Source organism: Rhipicephalus sanguineus, chromosome 3 (assembly GCF_013339695.2).
Source record: "Rhipicephalus sanguineus isolate Rsan-2018 chromosome 3, BIME_Rsan_1.4, whole genome shotgun sequence".
NCBI classification, from domain to species: domain Eukaryota; kingdom Metazoa; phylum Arthropoda; class Arachnida; order Ixodida; family Ixodidae; genus Rhipicephalus; species Rhipicephalus sanguineus.
In genome coordinates, this window is record NC_051178.1 from 212,104,215 (window position 1) to 212,127,581 (window position 23,367).

The following is a 23,367-nucleotide window of genomic DNA, read 5'->3' on the forward strand; positions in this document are numbered from 1 at the left end:
ATAAACACTTCTGCAATGGCACATACCACAAAGGAAAACAATTTGTTGTTTCTCAGGGCCACAGCAATGTCACAGACAGCTCTGAATGATTGCCAGTAAAGTTTTTAGATGACAGCATTCATATTGGCACTCTTCATTATATGGTTCATGCATGCGTGTGCAATTAAGAGACGAAATGTGCTGTGTCTCGTGACCCTGCCAAATCTGAGTACGTTTTTTTTACGTGACACCAGTGTACTATGATGAAAGTTACCTCAGATGCACTCGGCACACAAAAGTTGTAGTAGCGAACAACAGTTGTAGCAGTGTAAACAAAATCCTCTGTAAAGTATCATGATACGATACTGGTTGCACAAAAGTGGCATGCTTCACCTACCCTCACAAAGAAGTTCTCCTCAAATGAAGCTGGATTGTCGATCCTTTGGAACACCGGTGAAGACGAACCCATGACCTTCCAGCGGATAGCCAGTGCTCCACAGGCCACCATGGCAAGTGTGCCTTGCCGCACGGCTGCTGGGAAAAGCTGGTTCTAATGAAAGGAAAACAGTATGTTTTGATCTTCGACATCTTCTTCTTGCCTTGCACACTTGAAATTCAATTTTTATTCAATCTTTTTTGCCTCCTACAAGTGAACAGAAAAGAACGAAGCGCTGAACCTGACGCGAAATAGCTTTTTAGTCAATAATCATCCAGCTGCTTAGTATGGAACAGAGTTCATGTGATTGAAAAGAACACACATGAATTGCCAGCTCGTGTCTAATGAAAGCAATCAAAACCATTGAACTGAAACACCATTTCTGAGTGGCTAGTACCATGAAAATAGCGTGGCTTCCAACTGTATTAGTGCCGCCTTTTTAAATATGCAAAAAGTACAAAGCCAGTAGGTGAGCAGCGGTACTTGTGACAAGACCATAACCACAATTCATACCTTCAGTTGAACCATGCCACTTCTTCTGGTGATGACGTAGTGTAGATCAACTTTACAGATGATAACTGCATCATATATGAAGCACAACCCCTGTGGAAGAAAAAAATAAGACAGCGATGTCCTTGACAACTTGATGCAAATCTCGCAGTTGGTGTAAAGTGGGGACTACTGGCGTACTTCTCGCTGGGCTGTTTATCCCTCAGCAACACAATTTCTCGCCATCATAAAAGCAAGCGAAATGAAAAACTGATAGAGGTGGAGAAAATTTTAAAAATAGCAACAGACACATGCACTGAAGTTAAAACATTCCTGCTTCTGCTAGACAAGTAAGCATACGTGTATGTATATGTATGTGCATGTCATGGTTTGTGTACACCGAGCCTCTCCAGCAACTTGGGCTGTTATGCTTTCATTTCAACTTGAAACCATTTGCTGTCAGCAGTTTTCTATTAATGTGCACCCATTTCGTACATAAACCCTGTACTCTAGCATCCCAATAGAGCAATAAAACTCTGTTAACTCAGAAACTGTAAAAAGCAGCGAAAATTGCGATAAGCAGAGCATAGAGATAAGCCAAGTCATGAAAATGAAGCCCACTGACCTCACATAGACCCTCCTAAAATAATGTTTCACATGCCTCACTGCCAGGCAGGTTCACATGCATTTGGCTTGTTTTGGATCATAAGAATTGTGGATGATACGAATATTTTGCATGTCCCCGGTGAATTCATGTCATTGAGATTCTACTGTGACTTCAAACCATCGTGTTTGCTTATTTGTTAATCTGTAGTGTGTCCATACATAACCTTAGCACAAGGAGCTCCCTACAGGGACACAAATTCAGAAGCAAGATGTGGAACATAGGTACGCTTACTATGACTGTAATGCCTGGTTCCTTGCAAAGCATAGACACAATGCTCAAAGAGGCAGATGTGATGAGCCAGACACATGATGACCAGGCACCCCCTGAAGAAGCAATAAAAAAAAAGAAACAGCAGCGTTATTTCAACTTTACGACCACAGTCATCACTATTCAATTACCTTTGGACTTAAGGTCAAAAACAAAGCCAGTCCTGCACCCACCACACCCAATGTATGAAACCCACTGACATTTTAATGTGCCTGTGACCTTCAGTTATAACTTTCCTGAGAACAGCATAACTGTTTCTCTGCACCTTCTACCACGTGGCTTGTGATCACAAGCCGTGGCAGACGAAGTCCAACCAAGGCAGAATGCGAATGCAGCTGCGTACGCCATGCTTTGGATGCACAGCACACATTGAGCAAAAACTTAATGTGGAGCCCTGCTCTCAGAGGATGCGGAGTGGAGGCATTAAATGTCACATACCACTGTATCATGCGGCCAACAAAAAGCACACACCTGAAGAGCAGGAGCGAATGAAAGACAGGAAGGAGAGGATGAAGAACACAGCACACAGCAGGTCTGCCCTTCCCACCACAGCTGCCACCTGCAAGACACAACCGCATGGGACACTAACATCACTGAATCAATGCCATAAATAATCCTCATCAAGATGACGATTACAATTGTGTGGCAGAAATACACGCCAAATACTCGATTTTTGCTTCGAGTGTACTACCACAAGAAGAGGGTTGATAAAAAAAAATGCAAAAACAAAAATCAGTGACAACACGACTTTCAAGTTCACACACCAGCCTGCCACAATATATTTTGACGGCATTTGCTTTCAGGCCTATTTTAGTCAGTGAAGGTGCGCTGTATTAAAATAAAAATGAACAAAAGACTGAACCTGGCAGGGTTTTACATACAGTGCTACTACAGCTTAAGTACAAAAAAATATACTATGTACAGTTAAACCTCATTAAAACGACGTCGGTGATATCGGCAATTCACTTCGTCGTAGCGAAACTTGGTTATATCGAAATTCAACCTTTTATGCAAAGTGTAGTCGCCGAAGGATTCATCTTTACACTGAAACTGCCACAAGAATGTTCAAATGATACAGCAGCAGACACAAAAACTAACTTCAATGACAGAAAAAAAAAAGTTTTGTTGAATCTGAAATTTGAATCTGAAATTGGATGACCACGATTTCATGCCACGCCAGCAATGTCCTCTTTACAGCGGCCGTACGTCACATATAATGCCAAAAGAACTGCAGGTTCAATGTACTATGGTAATATGCACTAAGCAAAGCTATCATGCCAATTCGTCATCAAAACCTCTTGTGTTGCTTAGAGTGATGCGACACTGGTGCTATGATGTTCATCGAACCGAGTCACTTGCTTTTCACTCAGTCTACGCAGCATCAAAAACCGTCGCATGCCACAAAAACAGGAGAGCTGCACGTTCTATACTCGCGGACAACTTCTCTTGGCAATGAAGGAAAGGCTACAGGGGAGGAGCTACTGCACATGTACTTCCGCGAAGTAGTCCGGTTCGGCGCGCATTTCGAATTTACTTTTCGTTTGTGAACCTTCCGTATCTCCTGTGACGGCCATTTGATTATTCGAGTGGCCGTCACAGTCTTAGACAGCCATTTCTTACTGAAATTCGTCACAAGCTCCTTCGGCAAGTTGCCAGAAAAGCTGGAGGGTGACGAGAGCTCACCTGAAGATGAAGACGCCATTTTGACTGTGAGGTGCACGTAAAAGGTGCGACGTTTTCACAGGTGCAAAAACGCGAAATGAAACTGCATAAAGTAAAGCAAATATAAATATCTCCTTGGTGCGCGCTGACCCTCTTTTCAAACAGTGTCCTATAGAACATAAAGTAAGGTTTTTTTTTTATTCTCACGCAGAAAACACGGACACAATTGTGGGACTATATTCTTCAGCAGTAGTACACGCGTGGTTCGGCTCTGTAGCCTTCCCTTCATTGCCAAGAAAAGTTGTCCGCGAGTATAAAACTGCATGAAAGCGAGACGACAAATTGAATTAGGGCCCCTACTTTTATGGTGGCCATGTGTTATGTTTCATCACATTTTGTATTGTATTAAGAATAGACAAAAACCCGTTATAGTGTCGTAAATTTCGGTTGCCGCTATGTATTGGCTCAACAGAAGTCTTGTTAGTCAGCTTTATCACAAAACATCCACATAACTTTGTAGAACTTACAGTAGTGCAGTTAGTAACTGCAAGCAGCTCCAAAAAATATTGTTCGACTGCTTGAAACTTGTTGCAGCAGTGCCCTTACCAAACAAAAAAAAGAAGTTTTCATTACTAGTAAGTGAGCCTGTTAGCTCCAATTTCTTTTGCTAAGAATTTATTCTCTTCTTCACAGTTACCCGAGTTAGTTGGAGTACTGAATTTTGATGAATTTCCAGTGCTTAAGAGGAATAGGAAAAACATGCAGACACAGAAAGACAAAGGAACCAGTAAGAGTGCTTGTTTACTTCACCACATGTATGGAGTAATCCTCAAAAAAGTATGAAGATAAAAAATTAACTTCTTTTTTCAAAGCACAATAAGTATGCGAATGAATGGTTCCTGAATGTGTAATGGGTCATTCCAAAAGCTTTAACGAAGTGGTTATGATTTCCTGGAAAGTTAAGCTTGCTTTAATTTCACAAGCAGCTGAAGGAGAACCACAGTGAAGAGCAAGAAGCTGACACCTATGAACACCCACAAAGCAGAATTGAATGCACTGCTGCAAGCCACAAGGCACAGTAGAGGAAGGAACTACATGCCATGTCCACTGGCTCTCACCCCGCAATCGTCATCCCAGACCAGCCTGAGAATGTGTGGCTAATGCCGCAACTGGACCCATGCAATAGAAGAAACGTGTATAATGAATAAAGCTGGTGTTAATCAAGGACTGTTACGCAATTATCATCGTTGATAACAATTTTCCAATCAATCAAGCAGAAGGAAATGAAAGGTGAAATGAATGTCAAAGAACCTGTCCATGTAAAGCGTAAAGCAAAAAATGGTGTAACCATATTTTCAAACGAATGCTTTTAGTAATTTTTGTTTCCTCCTTTCATAATATGCAACTGGGTACTCTAGCAGTTTACATAGTTTCCATAATTAGTGACACTAATCAAGAGCCAGTGCACTGACTTAAGTGTAGTGGTGCTTCCCTGCTAGTCATGCATGCAGCAACTGCAGCAAACCATTTGAAGGTGTGCCGTCAAGGTGACTATCAAAACTGAACCTTAATGAACTTCAATATCAGCCACACAGTGCAGCATTAATAATGCATACAGTTAACCATGTAACTGACATTTGGTTCCTTGCAGGGCAGTGGCTACTACAAGAAGATGTGCCCTACTGGCAAATGATTTAAGATGGGCAATGCAAAAAAAAAAATTAACACAGCTTCGCACTAGTGGTGCCAAGCCTGAAGGAAGTGCGCAGCTGTTTCTCTCTCTTTTTCTTTCTATGCTATTACTTGCTCTCTCCCTTCCTCCTCACCCTCACTTCCCTCTCCCACCCCCTTGCTATAATACTGTACTATGCAAGGGTATGCTATGCTCTGCTATAGCGTCCCTGGATAGCCGAGTGGTTACGACACTCGCCTTCATATCATCGGTATGCAGGTTCCCGCCTTGTAAAGAAATTTTTTTTTGCCAGGAATTTCTCTGTTTTTCTTTTTCTTTCTGTCTGTTTCTTTCTCTCTCTCTCTCTGTACTCACTCTCTCGCCTATCAGAGTTATTGCATCCCATGCCGGACAAATCGGCGCACATGTTCTGGGAGCGAAGCAGAAGATGAAGAGGACGACGAAGAGGACAAAGAGAGCACGTGCTGGTTTGATGATAATTTCTGTTCACACTACCTGGCACAACAAAAAGTTTAAACAGCTCTGCTGTTAAAAGAAAGACAGAGAGGGAGAGATAGAGAGAGGAGACTGGACCTCCTCGCTGTTAAAGAAAACAGGCAAGATGTTAAGGCAGAAAGATTTTGTCGATTGTGGATGTTCATTTTTCTCATTGCAGTCAATGTACAAACTCCAGCAGTAATAATCGTAACTGTTGGGGTTTAATGTCTCAAAACCACGATATGATTATGAGGGACACCGCAGTGGAGAGCTCTGGAAATTTCGACCACCTGGGGTTCTTTAACGTGCACCTAAATCTATACTCGCCCCGAGATCGGGCTAAAGGGGGCAGCACCGTCGCCGCGCTAATGTGGACAGGCGGTCGGCGGCGCGCACACAAATGTACGCAGCGGCGCTTCGCTGTGCGCGGTTTGAGCCAATTGTCCGCGAATGAAACGCGTTGACTGCAGTCGATGCGTGAAGCCCGACCAGCGTTACTTGCGATAGACGCGCAATCTGCCAATGAATGGGATGCTCGTCCTGGTTGACAGTCTGAGCTTTCACACTATATGACGTGTTTAGGTTTTTTATTGGTATGTGTTTAGCTTGTGTTCCGCCTCCTACGTACAGGTGTAGCGCGACTGAACTAATTATTTACTTCTTGCTCATCTGGATACAAAAAAAAAAAAGAAGAAAGCCCGTATTCCTGCGTGACGAGTTAAAATAGTACTGTGTGCATGAATGCTCGCATCCGCACTTTTTTCTTATTTAGTTCTCCATGAAATGTAGAACAGTTGATAAGTTTAGTCAGGAAAGCTACGTGGCTGACAGCACTTTAGCGCTACGGAGACGTCTAACACGTACACGCTTGTTCTATTCCGGTAACAGTGTAAAAAGTAACAGTTCAGCACCGAGCTTTCTTCGATTGATTACCTGCATGACAGTGATGCAACAAAGGTCCGGTTATTTTATGGAGCAGAACTACCGTAAAAACCCGCGTATAGCCCGGGGTTTTTTTCTAGATTTTAGGGTGCGAAATTTCGGCCCCGTACTATATGCGGGTCCCAAGAATTTTCGGCCCAAATTCAGTTTCGGTTTCGGCATAGCGCGGTGCTATCATCATCATCAGGTGTCTGCGCGCTTCTGCGCTAGGTAGTGTTAGCGGCGTTAGTCTTACGGACCCCCGCGTGCAACAGTGGTTGGTCAGTCGGTCAGTGGCCTTTGCTTCAACTTGGTGCCGAAAACGACGGCCTCGATTTTGCTCCTGTGATTTTACACTACGTCAGGACCGCGCAGGCAGTACTCTGCTGCTTTTAAAAGAAAAGTTATCGCTGCTGCCGAAACCATCGGCAACTGTGCCGCGGAGCGGCAGTTCGGAGTCAACGAGCGGAGTATTCGCGGTTGGCGGAAGCAGAAGGAAGCCCTCTTTGCATGCAGCGGCCAGCGAAAAAGTTTCCGCGGACCAAAAAATGGAGCATTTCCTGACGTGGAACGAGAACTCACAGACTTTGTGCGGGAGCAGCGAGCTGCACATCTCGCTGTCAACATCGAGCTGCTACAAGCGAAGGCAAGGGAGATCGCTCGAGACAAAGGCATTCAGCCGGAGGATTTCAAAGCGAGCAAGCATTGGGTGTCTCGCTTCATGCGCCGCGCTGGGTTCTCCCTACGTCGGCGTATCTCCCAGAAGCTACCAGAGAGCTACGAAGAGCACCTTGTGGCTTTTCAAAGGTACATAATTGCGTTGCGAAAGGCAGTCCCCTTTCAGCTGGGCCAGATCGGCAACGCGGATCAGACGCCGGTCTACCTGGATATGCCCTCGGCGCTGACGGCGCATCAAAAAGGCTCCAGGCAAGTTATCGTGCGGTCGACTGGAAACGAAAAGACGCGGGTGACTGTAATGTTATCCTGCACGGCTGACGGTCGCAAGCTGCCACCCTACGTGGTGTTCAAACGAAAGACGCTGCCGAAGGGGGAGAAGTTCCCGAAAAATGTCGTCGTCCGCTGCCAGGACAAGGGGTGGATGGACGAATCGTTAGTCCTTGACTGGATAAAGTCCGTGTGGTGTCGACGGCCCGGAGCACTGCTGGGGCTCCCTTCGATGCTTGTGCTCGACGCGTTTCGGTGTCACCTGGCCGACTCCGTAAAGCGACTGCTGCGCGACTCCCGCACCGAGCTCGTCGTCATCCCGGGAGGGATGACATCACAGCTGCAGCCGCTTGATGTGTGCCTTAATAAGCCATTTAAGGACCATGTCAAGCGCCTGTACGTGGAGTGGATGAGGTCCGGAGAACCAGAAGTGACCCCTGCCGGACGGCTGAAACGGGCCTCGCCAGCGATGCTCTGCTCGTGGATAGTCGAGGCTTGGGCCTGCATTCCAGAGGCGCTCGTTTGCCGCGCCTTCAAAAAGTGCTCCATCTCGAACGCGCTTGATGGCACTGAGGATGATGTGCTGTGGGAGAACATTTCCGACAAGGGAGCTTCGGAAGAGAGTGCGTCCGACGACGACGATTAATGAAATGTCAATAAATGCATTTTTTCCATTTTGCTCGGACTATATTCGGGTGAAAACTTTTTTTCTCACGTTTGCTATCCCCGAATTACACCCCGGACTATATGCGGGTCCGAGCTATATGCGGGTTTTTACGGTATGTTTTTCTGAAGCGAAGAATATCCGCTGCCTTGCGTCAATCTATAAGAACGCCACACAAACGTGTAAAGAAAAGAGGTTTCGTGCGAAATTACTATGCACAAATGTAACGCACGCCGTCTGGATTAATTTTCACCATCGGAGTTCTTTAACGCGTACTTAAATCTAAACACACGGGTGCTTTTGTATAAATTTCGTCTCAAGTTAACATCATTGCGCACCGCAACTCAGTGTTATCACTTCCTTGTCATTCTACTTTCTGCTCTTTTTAGAGGACAATTTAAGTACCGAAGTGTCAGACTTCACTTGACAGAAATATTCCTCTGTAGTGGTACTAGGACCGTACAATAAAAGGAGACCTTAAGCCAACTATAAAGCTCGTCTCATAACTGATAAACGACAGTCCCGCAGTTATACACCTAACAACAACGCGAAAGTGCATGGCTTAGAACGTTGTTGTTGCTTACCGCCAGGTCGCTGAAATGCTGCATTCCAACGATATTTAATACTTCTCATGTTTAGGACAACGTCAAGTGCACTTTGAGATGTGCTGGAACCACGAAGTGGCACCCACACTGAAATAATTCTGGTGAACGGAGGGTACGATGACAACACACAGCACTCTCAACAAGTGCACTCACTGATCTTATTACAGTGCATATACAGCCTACCAAGGTCAAATGCTTCTGTACATCGTGTTAAGCATACGTACAAGCAGTTAAAATTGCGCTAACACAGTGGAACAAACCGCCCTTTGAGGACGCGCATCACGTACGCGCCCACGCAAACGCAACGTGGCTAGCAGACGACGCAGGGAGCAATCCACACTAGGCACGGTTCAACCAATAGCCACCAGGTGGCGACTCTGCTCGATCTCGGGGCGAATACACGGGCCTTAAGCATTTTCGCCTCCACTGAAAGTGCAGCTGCCGTGGCTGGGATTTGATCCCGTGACCGCCAATCAGCAGTCGAGCACCATAACCACTCCAGCAGTGAGACATACACAACTACATACAGCACAATTTTCATTGCTGGCTTGGACCTTTCCCTGCAATGAAACACAGTTCCCTGTAGCTTTCCTGTTTTGCAAACTTGCTCAAATTCTCAAAAAAAAAGAAAAAAGAAAAAAAGAAAAATATCTGAAGTAGCGCATTGGTTCAGCAGCACACTTTACTCTTGCATAGAGAAATACAAAGATTGCACTGCTCATAGCTGAACTATCTATACATACGCTTTCTGTGTGGACTGGATGCACAGCAAAGAGTAGAGCACAGATGAGAGAGGCCCGTGGTGCCCCCTGTAGAAGCACCTTGAAGAGATGCAGAGAGAGGAGCGAGACAAACGCATGGAGGACCACATTGACAGCATGAAAGTGGCTAGCTACGAGGCCTCCAGCCAGCATGTAGTTGAGCCTAGAAGAGAAAATAATGAAAAAGTCATGAGATGACCCCACCTAGAAGATTCAGCTAGCTAGCAATAGCCAATTCCACTGCAAAAAATGATAAAAACTCACAGGGTCCCTCATGCATTCACCTAAGGCAAAAGCTATCTGGTATGGCTATTTTAACGTGCACTTTATATCCCCTTTAGCAGCAGTGTGTACAATAGCACACATCAACTGCATAGGTGCGTCGTGCACCGCGTGTTTCTTCAAATGGCTTGAAATGCGGTGTGCACATTTGTACAGGTTTCCCGAGTGGGCAACCAGCACTCATTTAACTTCATTGGGCTGCGTATTGCTGCAGAGGATCACTTTGCTGGAGACACTACCATGATCGACAATCGTTGAACTTGCTGCGTTCCAGGACCAATGCAAGAGTATTATTTGTCTTTGCTCGAAATGAACACAGCCAAGAAGCAAACTGGGCATTCATTTTGTGCCTAACATTTGATTCTTTTTATGCAATAACTAAGCCTGGCTGATTGTATAATAATTAGATACTCAATTGCATGCTAATTACGCTTATTTATTGAAAATTACTGAAACTTGCACGAAACAACATATCTCGTTTTCTTTCTTGGGATCTATTATCGAGTGCTTTGGAATTATGTTGAGCGAGTTTGACGCATTTTCAGACAATCCATCATATCGCACCTGAAGGGGATATTATGCGAACACCATTTAAAAACTTTTCTAGTGACGCTAATGCCCTAAAGCCAAAGTGAACATGGCCTTGAGTGACAAAGCAAACATGGCCTCGAGCCACGAGGTGTGTGGGAGGTCAAGCGATTTCAGGCCGAGTCCCGCGAACGCGTGCGTCCCGTATATCGAGGCCTGCGAGTAGTCATGCGACTTCATGTGCCACAAGCCGGCTTTCCTCTCAAGGTCATGTTCACATGAGACATACAAGGCCACAATAATCTGAGCCTGTGCCACAACTACAGCAAGAACCAAATGGTGCACAGACTGATGAAAGAAATGAGTGACTCATGGAAAAGTCCTGTGCGCCGAGGTAAAAGAGCATCACATTATGGAACCTTTCAGGCAAGATTCCACAATGCAAGAATGACCTTTTTGCACAAATCTCGGTCAATCCAGCCTATGCATGTAGACAATGCCAGTGGACAGTACTTCTTCCGGCCTCCACCTTCAATTACAATGCATCAGCACAGAATATGTGGCAGAAAAACTGGCGTACTATAGTTAACTGTGCAACAAACAAAAATGTGTGATTTAACCTGACCGCCTAGCACCAAGAACATAGCTCACTAAGAGGGGAAGAAATAAACTGTGTTACAATGTTAAAAGAAGGAAAGAAGGTGACTTCTAAGGGCTCGTTTCTCTTTGTTAGACACAATATTAATGAGAACTCACAGACAAGGAAGGAAGGCATAGGAGAGAAAAGAAAGGCAGGGATGTTAACCAGTCTAGAAGGACTGGTATGCTACCCTACACTGGGAGAAGGGATGGGGGAGATAAAAGATTGAGAGAGAGAGAAGGAAAGCACGCACGCACAAAAAGTCACATCTCACAGTCATGCTAACGTCGTTAGTCTATAACCACCGGTGCAAGTCTGATGTCTCCAAGAAGTTGAGCACTGCCTTCGTCGCCTTCACCTGTGATGACCTCTCAGGACGACATTCCAGAATGGTTTCAGCCGTCATCAATCTGGGATCTATCCAAGCAAGAGCACAACAACCGCCACCACTGCCCGACCACTTTACATCATCAGACACCTACGGGCCTATGCCGAAATGATGCCACTCTGCTTTGTCGTTTACGGCTAAGAGTGGCTTTCACAAAGTCATTCTCGTTTCGAATCGAAATGGCAGACGACCCGTTTTGTGACAACTGTGGTAGCGAGGAGACACTACAGCACATCTTCTGTGACTGTCCTCGCTACAATGCGCAGAGAAAATCGCTCGCAGTCACTCACAGACAATAATGCCAAGAAAAGTAAGGGGATGTTATTAGTAGTAATAAGGATATAACTGTGAAGAAAGTAAAGTGGACGAAAAGATAACTTGCCGCCGGCAGGGACCGAACCTGCGACCTTCGAATAATGCGTCCGATGCTCTACCACTGAGCTATGGCGGCGGTCATCCCACCGTCCACTTTATGGGGCATATACGTGCAATTAAACCTAGGAGTGTTAGTCAGCGCCGATTCCTTGGCATTATTGTCTGTGAGTTCTCATTAATAATGTTAAAAAAAGGTACGACTAAATGTTAACTAGTGCTCAGCTGCATCCAGTAAGTCAAGTTCTACGAGATCTACATCAATTTGAGAAGTGCAAAGTATACGTAACAACATTGCTCATCAACACAAATTGTATAAAGCACGAAATCTCTAAAATGCTACAAGGAGTGGGAACAGAAGAAACAGAAACACCATTATGCGCAAAGTTGAATGGCTTTGCGACAAAAAACACAATGAACTGACTCTGCAATCAGTTGAGTATGCACAGCAAACAGAAACCTCCCAGCACAAAGCATTAGTATACACTCACGGTGCTTCCTTTGTCAAATTAAAATTTAAGAAGTTCTGTTTGGCCAGTTATGCAAAATTAGTATGTTGTCAATACGAGAGGCTTTTCATTATGTGCCTTTTATTACACAGAAGTCCTTATCAGACTGGATGAACAAATATGCACACAAGCTATACATCTGTTATTCCAGAAACCTTCCTTGGATTACAATGCCGGTTAACTCACTTGAATGTAAGTGTGGTAAGGGGCCGGTAAGATTTGTGGCTCGACTCAGACTGTAACTCGGTGCCCCAGAAGTCGTCTTCAAAGATGCGTCGCAGTGGAATCACTGGCTGTATGTCCACATTGTGCACCACGGCCTCTGTGTCGTCAAACACAAAGTCACCGGCAAGGCTGTGGCCAAAGCAAGCCAATGAAGCCCCTGCCACTAGCCAAGGTCCCAAGTGTATGGCCCACTTGGGCACCGGCAGTGCCTGGTCCCAGCTGCGATCGACCTCTCTGGTCCATTCTTTCTTGGGAAACTTGAGTCCCGTCGAGTTTCGATTGTGGTCGAACACAGTAGCCATGGCTTTGTTGCCAGGGTTTAACACTGGTCATGATGAGAACCTGGATGCCTGCATATGAAATGCAGTATGCAGACTATGTACGTACATACCATATGTTCGCAAAAGGCACAATATATAAACGCACCTCAAGTTTCTTTCAGCAGAGACTATACGTTATGACAGTAGGCAAGAGTGTAGCATAATTAAAAAATGCTTTGGTTAGATAAAATTACAATTTGGTCACCACTAAAAAGTGAAACTGAGACACATTGTTTGAATGTGCGTACCAAATGCGTCACCTTCATCTCGTTTCCGCTTATATACACGCATGCGTCACGGAGCGTTGACAAAGGCTCAGGCACGTTTTATGGTTTCAAGTATAGTGTACTAGAATAATCTAGTTTCAAGCCTTAAACAGGCGTAAGCACCAATGAGATGACGATAATCATAGAAGCGTAACGACATGTAAATGTAAGCGCCGGTTAAGCGTACGTTAGGCATAAAAAACTGCTTTCGTTAGGAAATGCTTGCACAAGCGCTATAAATGCGCTAAGAATAAAAATATTGTAATAAATAAATAAATAAATAAATAAATAAATAAATAAATAAATAAATAAATAAACGGAGCGAAGTGCGAGCATTTGGCTTGCGTTTCTCTCTAGCCCCGTTTTTTGCGATGTATTTATTCTTGGCATAACACATAACAATTAGCCCAACAGCGAGCTCTCCGCGAGCGCATACACTCATCCGAAATGTTGGGCCGGTTAATCACTAAGCGGTCAATGATTCGTTTTGCGAACTTGAGATCAAAACCTGCAAGATCACATAAAACCAAGAAGGCCCGATTCATACGTGGCCGGCGTGCTATGACTACATGGCACTATGCCTTGGGGACTTATCCGCTGCTCAGTAACTTGAAGATATACATCAGTAATATTAGCCTGCCGCAGTTACAATCTTGACAATTACGACAGGAAACGCTTATTCCGCGCGGCGACCGCCTCACAAGAACACAGTGGCGAAGGCGAAATGAGGAGTGTCGCGAAAAAGGAGGCACCACATACCACGTCCATTGTAGTACAACAAGCAGTACAACTACGACGGCAAGCTAAAAATCATTCCCAACCGTCTGGGTCAACGACGAGCACCGCGAGCACAGCCATCTGTTTACCGTGTTTACCTTGCGGCAACCTACCAAAACATGCACGAGTAGCGAGTAGCGACAACTTTCCAGCGACTGTTTGACGCACGTGACCAACAGAAGGAGTTCTGTTTTCGCTTTCGGGCTCGCCGCGTGAACTGATTCGTCACCCTCTCTCTGTGACAGGAAACATTTCTGTGCTCTTTATGTTTGGTGTCCTCCTCTGCGGAAGCGAGTCAAAGTGTGCCTTTATGACGACAGGTGTAGCCTATCTTTTGTCAAACTGCTCTTGAAGGAATCTCTCCCGCCTGGCGGTCGAGTCACGAGTGATGCGGTCCTGGGTGCGGAATTAACTTATGCGTTCATGCTTTAATATATTGGGGGACGACCCCCAAGACGCCGCATAGTGCTTAACCCCAGCCATTATTTACAAGGTATCTCAAACGCGCCTTGCTCAACTTTAGGGACTGTACGTGCCCGAGGTGGGAACCGTCTTTTGGTTCTTGTCAATAATGGCGGTGGGAATTCACATTTTTTTCTCTCTATAGCTTCAAAAATTCACCTGTAATTTTTAGCAAGAACCAATGCCACGTTTTTCATTTCGTCCAAGCTTGCAGAGCAATTCTAACAATATTTACTGCGCTTAGTTCAGTCTCCATAGGATCAGACCGTCACGACTGACGCTGCGTTTGTCCTTATATGTCACGATTACTGTAAAATAGTGGTTTCGCGAAAAATATTACACACGTTAGATTAAGTGGCGATGCTTCGTTTCACTGTGCGTTGCTTTACGTCAGATACCGTCAAACAAACTGGCTGAGCGCGGGTATCGTACGTTCTCGCTTGTTTCAGATCTGAATGAAAGAAGCTTGGGTATTTTAGGCTAGTTTTTCTTTGTTCGATAATCAAAACCAACCGACAATGAACCCAGGATTTGTAGACATTTAACTGTATAGACAACCGTGCAAACAACAAGTTTAACTGTATAGACAACAAAAGACTCCAGATAACGTCCCCCTATACCCTCCATGGCTTCATTGTGTGCAGGTTTTCACGGTTGTTTCAGGCCTGCATGATAAGTTCAGCAAAAAAAAAAAAAAAACCTTTAAAAAATCACAGCATATCCACGGAGTGAATTATGATGAGTGGGCGAAGCTGCGGAGGTTCATCGGTAAACCGTGAATCTTCCGTGAATTCTGCCCAGTACATCATCACCGACGTGAGATCGGGCGCGTTTATACTAAAGGTTCGATGAGAGTTATGACGACTTGCAGCTCACTTTAATTTTACATGTACGCTGTGAATTTTCATTGTTTAATCACGCACAGGAGAAATCGCACACACGCACTACCTTGGAGGTCAAAATCCAGTGCCTATATATACGGGGTGGTCAGTGAACGGTTGTGCAGCGCAACGGCGCAGCGTCGGCGCCGCTGCGCCGCGAGGCAAGATAGGGGGGGGGGGGATGTCTCTTTGGGAGATGTCTGATTTTGATCGTATTTCATAAATAGGCAAGCTCGCCCAAGAATAAACCGTTAGTTGAAGTCAGCACTCTGTCCCGTGTCTTCCTTGTGTTAATCGTCTGGTTTGTGTTGTATTTTACCCATGAACTAGTTTACTTGACGTTTCGGCACCCCATACGGGAGCCTTGTTCACAATAAAAGCCCTAAGCATCGTATTTAAAGGGACACTAAAGAGAAACAGTGAATCGGTTTAGATCGATGAATTGTGCTCTTAAAACTCTAATGTCGTTGATTTCGCCATCATACGTTTATTAATAGAGGAGTAAATCTAGTTCAAAGTCTCATTTTCAAATTTCGCGCCTAAATCTCCCCGCGTGACGTCACGGATGTCAACGTGTATTTATCATATTTTGGCACCATTGGTTCAACAAAATTACCCCTAACTTGGTATATTAAGTCTATGGCCCCCTCAGAGGACAATGTACTTCATTTTTACCGATTAGGAACTGCGTAGTCCCTAGTAGGCGCCGTCAAAATATGTGACGTCACGGCGAATGGTACGGAAACTTCAAGGCGGCGTCGCCACTCACATTTTGTTTTTGCACGTTTTCTCGCTTACTAAGCGTCTTCTCGCAGCAAGCATGGTGTTTCTGGTGTCGTGAAAGTGTACTTTACTAACATGAGAAAAATCGTTTTGCTCTTTAGTGTCCCTTTAGTGTACGATTAAGTACGCGACGTAAGCAGCGAGAGTACATTGTCGGGAGCGTCCCATCACTCCTGTTTAGCGTATGCGCAATGTATGCGGGGATTCCAGGTGCAGGCGTGATGCAAGCTTCTTTTTTTTTTTTTTTTTTTTTTTTGCCAGAACATGCGCACTTGACTAGTAAATTTGGTGGCCTGTGGAAAGCGTGAACGCGAAAGATGTATCCTTTCGCGCTTACACTATGCATTTGCCCGGCCAGGCGGGTTGCCGTCAATCTTTGGATTTCAACTTACCAACTAGCTGAGCTCTCTGTTATTCTAAACTCGCGTCTCTTGCTTTCCTTTTTTTTTCTTTTTTTTTACCATGGCGCGGAAGCCAACAAGCGAGAGCACATTGTTTATAGTCCAATAAAATTTTCATTCATTCATTCATTCATTCATTCATTCATTCATTCATTTATCCAAATCAGCCAATCGCTGTTATGATGTCATCAATGATGTCATCAAAATGATGTCATCAGCCAAATTGCGCTTGTGGAAATATTTGTCAAGAGAAGAGCGACAGATTTCTAGCAGACTTTGACTTAATCGTAAGTTCCATGCCGCGTTCTGCGCTATAATGTTTGGCTCACATGTTCGCAGAAGGCTCATTTTGTGGAAAAGGTAGAGTGACGACCGAGCGCAGACCAGACGGCTCGGAACCTGGGTGTCCTGCAGAACTATGTGTACAAAGCCCCGTCGTTACTCGCTGGCGCGTCATCATAGACGAGCTGGCGCGTCTTTGTATCTTACGCGGTCACTTTTTTTTTTTCTTTCTCGTGATAGAACTCCAGCACACATGAGCAGTATCGTGATCGCCGGCTTCGGCCCGGCACACGACGAGAACACTGGCCGATGATAGCCCTCGTTCGGCCGGGAGCCTGCATGGGGTTCAGTGGCAGTGCATATGTCTATTGCTTATAGTGTAGGTTTGCGAGGTAGTCGATAGAGATGCGTTTTGTCTTTGTAATGTTCGTCAGCCGTGGTCTCAATTGGGAGAGCGCGAAAAGGCTGGACAAAGCGAACAAATTAATGTATCGTGGCGGCCTTACAGACGACAGAGCCTTCCCTGAAATGGTTGGTTTGTGTGGTTTAAGGTCCCGAAGCGACTATGACAGACGCCGTGGTTGAGGGCTCCGGATAATTTCGACCACCTTGGTTTCTCTAACGTGCGCTGAAATCGCACGTCTGTGTCCCTGTTTGCACCCTCTTTCGAGATGAATAATTGCTAACTATAGCCCAACTTTCGATCGTTCTAAACGGACCCGTCAAGCTTAGCATTTCGCCTCCATCGAAATGCGACCGCTACGGCCGGTATCCAACTCGCGTCTTTCGAGTCGGCAGCCGAGCATTGTAACCACTGGGCCTTCGCGGCAGCTCAGTGCCAGTGCTGAATTTACGCATGCAGGGGGAGCATTCTAGAAGGAAGACGAACGTAATGACATTGTCTCGTTACTACTGTTCTCGTGTGCACGTGCTCTGCCGATAGATAATGGAGTGTTCACGCATGCGCATTGCGCAGATATATAGCTCCGCATTGTATTCGACGCCGTATCACACTATTAGATGCATAGGCGTGCACAGGGGGGAGGCGAAGGCTTATCGCAGCGCCCCCCCCCCCCCCCTCTATTAAGTCAAAGTGTGGGGCAAATTTTGCGCTCCCCCCCCCCCCCCCCCCCCCTTCCCCGTGCGCACGCCTATGATTAGATGAAACGGTTGAGAAAGAGTATGTGTCTGTGAACGACCGCGAATTCGACTATACAGGATGTTTCAGGAAACGTGTCCGAAAATCCTGAAGAATAAGTGAAATGAATAATATCCTCCCTGCCTTCATAATTACTTCTTTCTTGTATGGCGGCATGCATCTTGAGACGCATAGAGAAATCAATTATGGCTGTGAATGAAGAAATTAAAATTAATCATTTTTTTAAATTATTGGACACAGGCGGTAGGTTAAAATGGGAGGAATTGACCGAATAACGCTGACGTGGATACGTCATAAAATAATGACGCTAAAATTCCTGTCACTAGCAAGTAATGAACTATTGCTCTTTGATTTAGCCATGCATTTGAAAAGGATGCATTGACTCTTAGGCGCCTTTGAGGAACTCAACCTATGCCAAATATCAAGCTGCATGTGGCATAAAAGAAAAGAAAGGGGCGGCAGGCATGTCAATGTACCCATCGGATTCTTTGCTTCATGCGAACCAATGCTAAACTTCATTTCACTTTCATTTATTGATTTATTAACAATAATGTTGCGGGAGGCGAAAAAAGCTGATCAATCAGCTTGAGAGTGTCCTGGCCACGACACGTATATGTCAGCGTTAACGGTGGCTACAAACAGCAGCAACAACAACAAAAAAAAAAAATGTATGCACAATATATATTGCACATGGCTCATTTCCATGCAAGAAGCGTGCTTGCATAGACAACATTAAGAAAGTTCACTTAATGAGCCACTAGACCTCAAAACGTGAGCCCGTATTATAGGCTTTATGATTCTTGGGCGCGCAGTTTGTGAAGAAAATTGAGATACTGAAAACCTACGTCTGTACATGTTCAGCGACTCGCCTTCGTATTTGGCGGTCAGTCAAAGCACTGATCGAGCACACTCTTCAGTCTTGATCATTTCATTGTCAACACCTCTCAAAAACTCAAGCACTCAGCACGCTACAAAACAAGCACTCGAACTGCGGGAGATTTCCCCGCTCACTTCGTCGCTTGCATGGCTTCAGCTGCCGATTCGCGTTTAACAATAGAGGTGCCACAAATTGAGGTACCCTACTCACCGCTGCTTCAGATGATGCTGGACCAAGGATGTGCGAAAACAAAGCCAAAAAGTAGCTCCGCCGGCAACTTCGAACGCCAAGGAGAAAACTAAACTATTGGTATACTGCTGTTAGAGCCCAAAGTTCGTGAATAAAAACTGAAAAGGCTTGCCCCTGCTTCCTCATTGCGTCACGTGGGAGCAAAATCGGTGAGGCTGTGGAAGATATTGCGTTTCATTTTGTTTTTCTTCGTGCGTCTTGAATGCCCGCCTCAAGGAAAAGCGCGCGCGCAAGCAATCGAAACCGGCGGCTACGACTTCGCAAAGCAGCCTTGGTCGCCTCGGCTCCACAGCAGGAAAATTCTCCGGTAGTTATGCGCTGAGCGGTGGGCGCCATCAGCCATTTAGGGATCTAAAACGCTGTGAATATGCTGAAGTGACGCTTTGACTCTTTATCCCCGCATGCTTATGCTGCAGCAACTCTTTTGAATTACGACTTGCGTAGGAAAGTTTGTGATGATCTGGTAAATTTTATTGATGAGAAGGTGATGAAAGCTAAGATATTACCGATAACGACGTACACGAAACTCCGTCACGTTCACACAACGTTGGTTCAATATATTTCATTGTCGCATTCCAGCAACATCGCCACCTTAACGTTCCGTCAACACTGCCTGAAGGTGCTACTCAACATAACACAGCATCATCAACACATCTCCAACATTACAGCAACAATATGTGCTACTAGGGCATCGTCGCGTTAATTATGCGGTCCCGTGCAGCAACGATGGCGTTACTCGATGGCGGCCTATACTGCGGCAAATCCGCCATTCAAGCTCGGCACGTATCTCGGACTCGGAGTGCCGTTAATTACCCACGTCAATTCTATTTCGCGTAGTTTTCTGTAGCACGCACATGATTTCGCAACGCATCGTTGATGCACGGTCACGGAGCTGAAGTACAGTAAAACCTCGGTGATACGATCACGGCTCGTACGAATTTCGGGGTGATACGAATTTCTCTGTGGTCCCGGCCAAGGCCCATTAGCCTGCAATGTATTGGATTACGGTTGGTGCGAACCGATTTGCACCCCGCGACGTTTTATACAAACGTGCGCTAGCGCACAGGTACGAACAGGTGCTGCCCGCGCAGTCGTGGAAGACGCGGCAGCCACGCTTGGGCGCGGGCATGCGAGCTGCGCGACCGTCAACGGTGGTCGTTGCCTCCGAGATAGTGCGCGCGAACCTTGGAGACCTTTATGCACCTTCGCGTTGAGATTATAGATGACGTTGACGTCGCGCTTTCTTTCCCCGGCGTTTTGACGCGTGCTCCTGTGCTCGAGGCAGCAGTGTCTTTGTACTGTGTTAACACGTGCCAGCAACCTCGATGCAAGCCACAGGGCCGTACCCAGGAATTTTTTTTCGGGGGGTGTTTGTGTGTGGAACGGCTAACTTTGGCAACTAGTGGTCGCTGTGAAGGCGTGCAAGTATTTTAGTGTCACCCGAAAAGGTAAAGCATGCAAAAACTTCGGGGGGTGTCAGAACCCCCTCCCCCCCCCCCTTAGTTACGGCCCTGGCAAGCCATGTCCCCGCTATCAGACGTTCTATGAAACAAGACTGAAACTTGGGCTGCGGGTCCGTCATGAAGTCCCATGAAAGGTGAACGAAGACCGCAAGAGACGAAGCGGACGGTCTTGGCGAAGGAGCTTGGCTTCTATCTATCGTGTGCAAAGCGCTTCTTAAGCCACTTTCGCCGCAGTACTTTGTTGTCACGCAGAAAAGCATAGTAAGGTTAGGAAGGAGCTACTAGCAGTCACGGGGCACAACACATCTGGTTCATTAATTACACACGCGCGCATGCACCGTGTATTTACGAGTACGAGTATGATCATTAACGTCTAAAAACTTTACTGGCAATCATTCAGAGCTGTTCACGACGTCACTGCGGCCCTGAGAAACACTAAATCAGAACGTATATGCCAGCAGCTTTCTTTTGTCGCATACTAATTTTTCATGTTTTCTGGTGATACGAATTTTGGATGATACGAATATTTTTGGTAACCCCGCGAGATTCGTATCACCGAGGCTTTACTGTATTTTTGGTAACCCCGCGAGATTCGTATCACCGAGGCTTTACTGTATAACCTTTCACACCGCAGCAATACAATGAGGTTGTGAGCATTTGGCACTTTCCATGATTTGGGCCAGTATATTGGCCTGATGTGCATTTCAGTGTAGCTCATTTCGTGTGCTCCGGTGAAACCAGCACGGGGAGTGCGTCCGCACATCCTATCTTTTCCTATGCTGGCAGATGGCTTGACCCTCCTCCGGCAGCCATCTTGAATCACACAGCGCGCCACCTATAGTTCGTGGTATTGCGATATTTTGCTTCTCCTTTGCTGTGCTGTGCGTTTTTTTCCTGACAAGAAGACAGGGCAGACTGAGGAAGTGATTGAGCTTATTTAATGTGGACATCTTTCCAGCTGAGCCATTCTGTTTAATAGAGAGAGGAAATTAATAAATTAAACAGCATAATTAGTGCATCCATCGAACTTAAGCTGAAATACGTACATTGAACGCGTCACTTCTAAAGCGTGCAAAAAACCAGGGTATCTCAAAAGGCGCTAACATCTTGCAAATACTGATACCAGAGTTCGTGCTACAGTTCCCTTATCAGGCCTTCCTTAGAATATGCCGCCATCATGTGGCACCCACATCATGCGTACCTGCCTAACCTACTCGAATCAGTTCATAATAAAGCCGCACTGTTTACCTTGTCTTCATACACTCGTTACGAAAGTGTATCCGCCTTGAAGAAATTACTAAATTTCGTTAGTCTTAGCCTGCCCTGAAAATTTGCGCAGTGGTCGTTTTTCCATAGTCTTTACCACGGTAACACCCAATTTTCTCGTACTAACATTCTGCCCGACCCACGTGTATCAATCATGCGAGAGCACGTTCATAAAATAAAATTTATATTGGCGCGCACCAACGTTTATCAAAATTCGCCTTTGGTTTTATCTATTGCAGAATGGAACTCTTTATCCTCAACTATCGCCTTGCTTACGGAATCATCGCCATTTCAAGCTGTCCTAATAACGTTTTTGGAAGGAAACATGCCGTAACCTAGAAGTATACCTGTATATTTCATTAAAACGCATCTATATACACATTAAAATTGTATAGTGTCATTGTATTGTATAATGGTATAATGTTATATGCTGTTTCCCACCTGTTCATGTTCACCCCCTTTGTACTCGCACTTGTTCCTGTGTATCCCCCCCCCCACTATGTAATGCCCTAACGGGCAGGGCGCTCTTCCCCAGTGCAGGGTCGGGCTCAGCCCTGGTTAACCCTTTCTTTTATTCTTATTCTCTCTCTCCCTCGTATATATCCTTCTTGTGTGAATGTAATAATAATTACGAAACATTTCTAAAGTTTGGTAAATCAATGAACGGGACTAGTTGGTTGACGTTCATGATATTGCACTTACAGCGTTACACTGACGGCACAGCAAAAGAGAAAAAAAGAAAAGAAAAGAAAAGTACGTCTACATTAGTGTGCTTATTTGGGCCGGTTGGTACATATGTCCACAGAAAATGCGAAACAGCACGAACAACAGGACGGTTGTTCGCGTTGTTTCTCGTATTCTCGTTTGTGGCTGGTGATGATGAATTAATGCTGAGCCCTTTGTAACTGGTGGGAAGCCTTAAATCACCCACCCGTTACGCAATTTGCATTGCGTGACGCCTGGTTATTTCACTCTTCTACTCGCTATATTGCATCTGTGAACGCGATTCCTCGCCTGGAATGACGCCTGTATAAGGTCTTTTTGGGAAGGATTTTCAAGAACCGGCGTGGCTCTGTGCTAGAATACTCGGACAGCCTGGATTCAAAGTTCGCTCTGTCCTGGAAATATATATATATATATATATATTTCATTGCGCGCGATACGCCACCAAAGTCGGCTATTGTTGTGATTTCATAATACTTTTCGCTGAAAAAAGCGTTTTGGCGAGTCGCGACTTGCAAAATATTGGCACGCGTTCTTGTTTTTCTTTGCATTGTGAATGGCTTTCACTAGTTGAGAGAGAGAGAGGAACCTTTGAAGCAGGTGATGCCCCTTATTCCCACCGTGCTGGTCGACATCCCTAGTCCGGGACGTCATTAGTCGAAGCCGCCGCCCGAGCCCGCTGGACCAGAGTTCGCTGTTCCTCTAGTCCTGAGCAATTGAGCAGGGTCGCCTCCCAGTCCTGTTTGGTGGGGTTGGGGATTGGGGTTAATTTTGGGTTGATTGGGCAGGCCCAGACCGTATGGTAAGTGTCGGCCACTGCACCACAGTACTGGCACTGCCCACTTATTTTTGGGTCGTAATGTTTTCGTACCGCTGGACATAGCAGCGTGTTTGTCTGTAGGCGCCGCAGGACGCGCTCCTCCGTTTTCGAGAGTCCCTTCGCTGGTG

At 45.6% G+C, this 23,367-nt stretch overlaps 1 protein-coding gene across 6 annotated transcripts in view; it reads right to left on the minus strand.

The window, feature by feature from the left end:
• The window catches only part of LOC119388249 (protein O-mannosyl-transferase TMTC4), a 102,547-nt gene extending 88,549 nt beyond the window's left edge, over positions 1–13,998 (minus strand). The window contains exons 1-7 of one of the 6 annotated variants that reach the window (XM_037655922.2): positions 13,856–13,998; positions 12,472–12,860; positions 9,549–9,729; positions 2,310–2,397; positions 1,803–1,894; positions 929–1,018; positions 377–529 (exon numbers count right to left, since the gene is read on the minus strand). In XM_037655922.2, coding sequence (XP_037511850.1) covers positions 377–529; positions 929–1,018; positions 1,803–1,894; positions 2,310–2,397; positions 9,549–9,729; positions 12,472–12,812 — 945 coding nt within the window. In that variant the 5' untranslated portion in view covers positions 12,813–12,860; positions 13,856–13,998. Of the gene's footprint in view, positions 1–376; positions 530–928; positions 1,019–1,802; positions 1,895–2,309; positions 2,398–9,548; positions 9,730–12,471; positions 12,861–13,855 lie in introns of those variants that run through there. The other 5 variants (XM_049413882.1, XM_049413881.1, XM_049413880.1 and 2 more) reach the window with 5 other exon arrangements.
• Between the last annotated feature and the right edge of the window lie 9,369 nt (positions 13,999–23,367).